This window comes from Dreissena polymorpha, chromosome 8 (genome assembly GCF_020536995.1).
Source record: "Dreissena polymorpha isolate Duluth1 chromosome 8, UMN_Dpol_1.0, whole genome shotgun sequence".
Taxonomy (NCBI): domain Eukaryota; kingdom Metazoa; phylum Mollusca; class Bivalvia; order Myida; family Dreissenidae; genus Dreissena; species Dreissena polymorpha.
The window spans coordinates 107,500,044-107,501,506 of record NC_068362.1 but is presented as its reverse complement, the minus strand read 5'-3'; the positions used below and the strand labels follow the sequence as shown (position 1 = coordinate 107,501,506).

The following is a 1,463-nucleotide window of genomic DNA, read 5'->3' as shown; positions in this document are numbered from 1 at the left end:
AGGAAATATATAATCATGCCTTGATAGTGACACTCGATTGGTACATTTAAGTATTTTAGAAGTACCCGGTGCACTTTTTAGTAGTACCGGAGTCGACAATGACCGACATTGAGTGACACTGAAAAATACTTAAACGTTCCCGTAGTTATTGGAATATATTTTTTCTCAAGGATTTAATGTAATTTACCCAATAAGATCAATCGAATTCAATAACAGTTCAAATGTGCAAAGGATAACCAAATGTACATGTTTAAATACAAAACATAGGTTAAATTTAGAACAAGATCACAATTCCAAACGGCAATAATTATTATCTCAGCATTCTAGTATTATTTAAGTACACAACGTCTGTTATTACACAATAAAAGGGTTGAGCATATCTTTTCTCAATGACGAATAGTGTCCTATGTGCTGAAACAGGTTTGGCTGTACAAGTCTCGTTTGAAGACGATCTTCCTTTACAATCTGATCAATTGCGGAGTCCTTGGCAAATCCTGCCTTGCATGTCATGGGTTCAAGTCGCGTCACTATGGTAACCGCCCCCGCCCGTGGAAACAAAATGGCCGGCGAACAACAGCTTGGTGCAGGGTTATGTAATAGAGGTAGTCCGAATATGTACGAAGAGCGTTTATGTTAGATCTACCAATGACCATTATTCCTAGCAGAAACATAAGAAACGCATTTATAGCATGACATAGATAGAAGTGATTGAAAGCACTACCCTGAACAATTGTGCGTATTAATAATGTCAGAGTAGTCAATATAATAGACAATGATACCAATTCAGGAATGCGTTCTGCGTCAAATCCAAAATAGCCGAGTAACCTTTCTGGGTGATACAGTTTCAAAAAAGCATAATTGCTAATCGGATTAAATATGATTTCGTCAGTGTATGCGAACCTTTCTGAAACGAAAAATCTCTTTAAAACATCGAACAGGTTTGCATTCGCTAAAGCATCGTCTTCAACAATCATCACGTATGAGAAATTTAACTCCAAAGACTTATTAATACAAAATACGTAATCGTTCTTTTCCTTATCTATTAACTCATTTTGTGTAAGATCCGTCTTGTTTGGTTCGATTTGAATCGCTGGGAAACAGGAATCCATACTGGCAGTAATTTTATATCCGAATGTGCATTGGCCTTAAAGTCCACATTACACACGCTTAATGAACTGGAGTTCGCTCCATTAGTTCTTCAGAAACCGATATTATTTCCAGTAACCTAGCAACAGTCTGTGGTAGATAGTGTCCTGTGTAATTATGATATTTGGAAGTCCGGGCAACTGTGACAACAGAAATTGCAAGTCCTCCTTTAAAATAATCTCTGCTATAAGTTCGCTTCTGTTGTACTCTATGAAAACCATGGGTTGGTGCAAGTGAGTCATCCATAGGCGAAGGCTTTTTCAACGCATCGCTTTTTGTGTCAGAAGCAAATAAAGCAGTTCCTTGTCTAGTTCTGT

At 37.5% G+C, this 1,463-nt stretch overlaps 1 protein-coding gene across 1 annotated transcript; it reads right to left on the bottom strand.

The window, feature by feature from the left end:
- Positions 1 to 301: 301 nt before the first annotated feature.
- Positions 302 to 1,159, bottom strand: LOC127840802 (post-GPI attachment to proteins factor 4-like; the record flags this gene model as incomplete). Its single annotated transcript, XM_052369209.1, is given in 3 exon segments — positions 302 to 527; positions 569 to 1,075; positions 1,078 to 1,159. Coding segments are annotated over 3 exon segments (762 nt in total), but the record flags the coding sequence as incomplete, so codon positions are not given.
- Between the last annotated feature and the right edge of the window lie 304 nt (positions 1,160 to 1,463).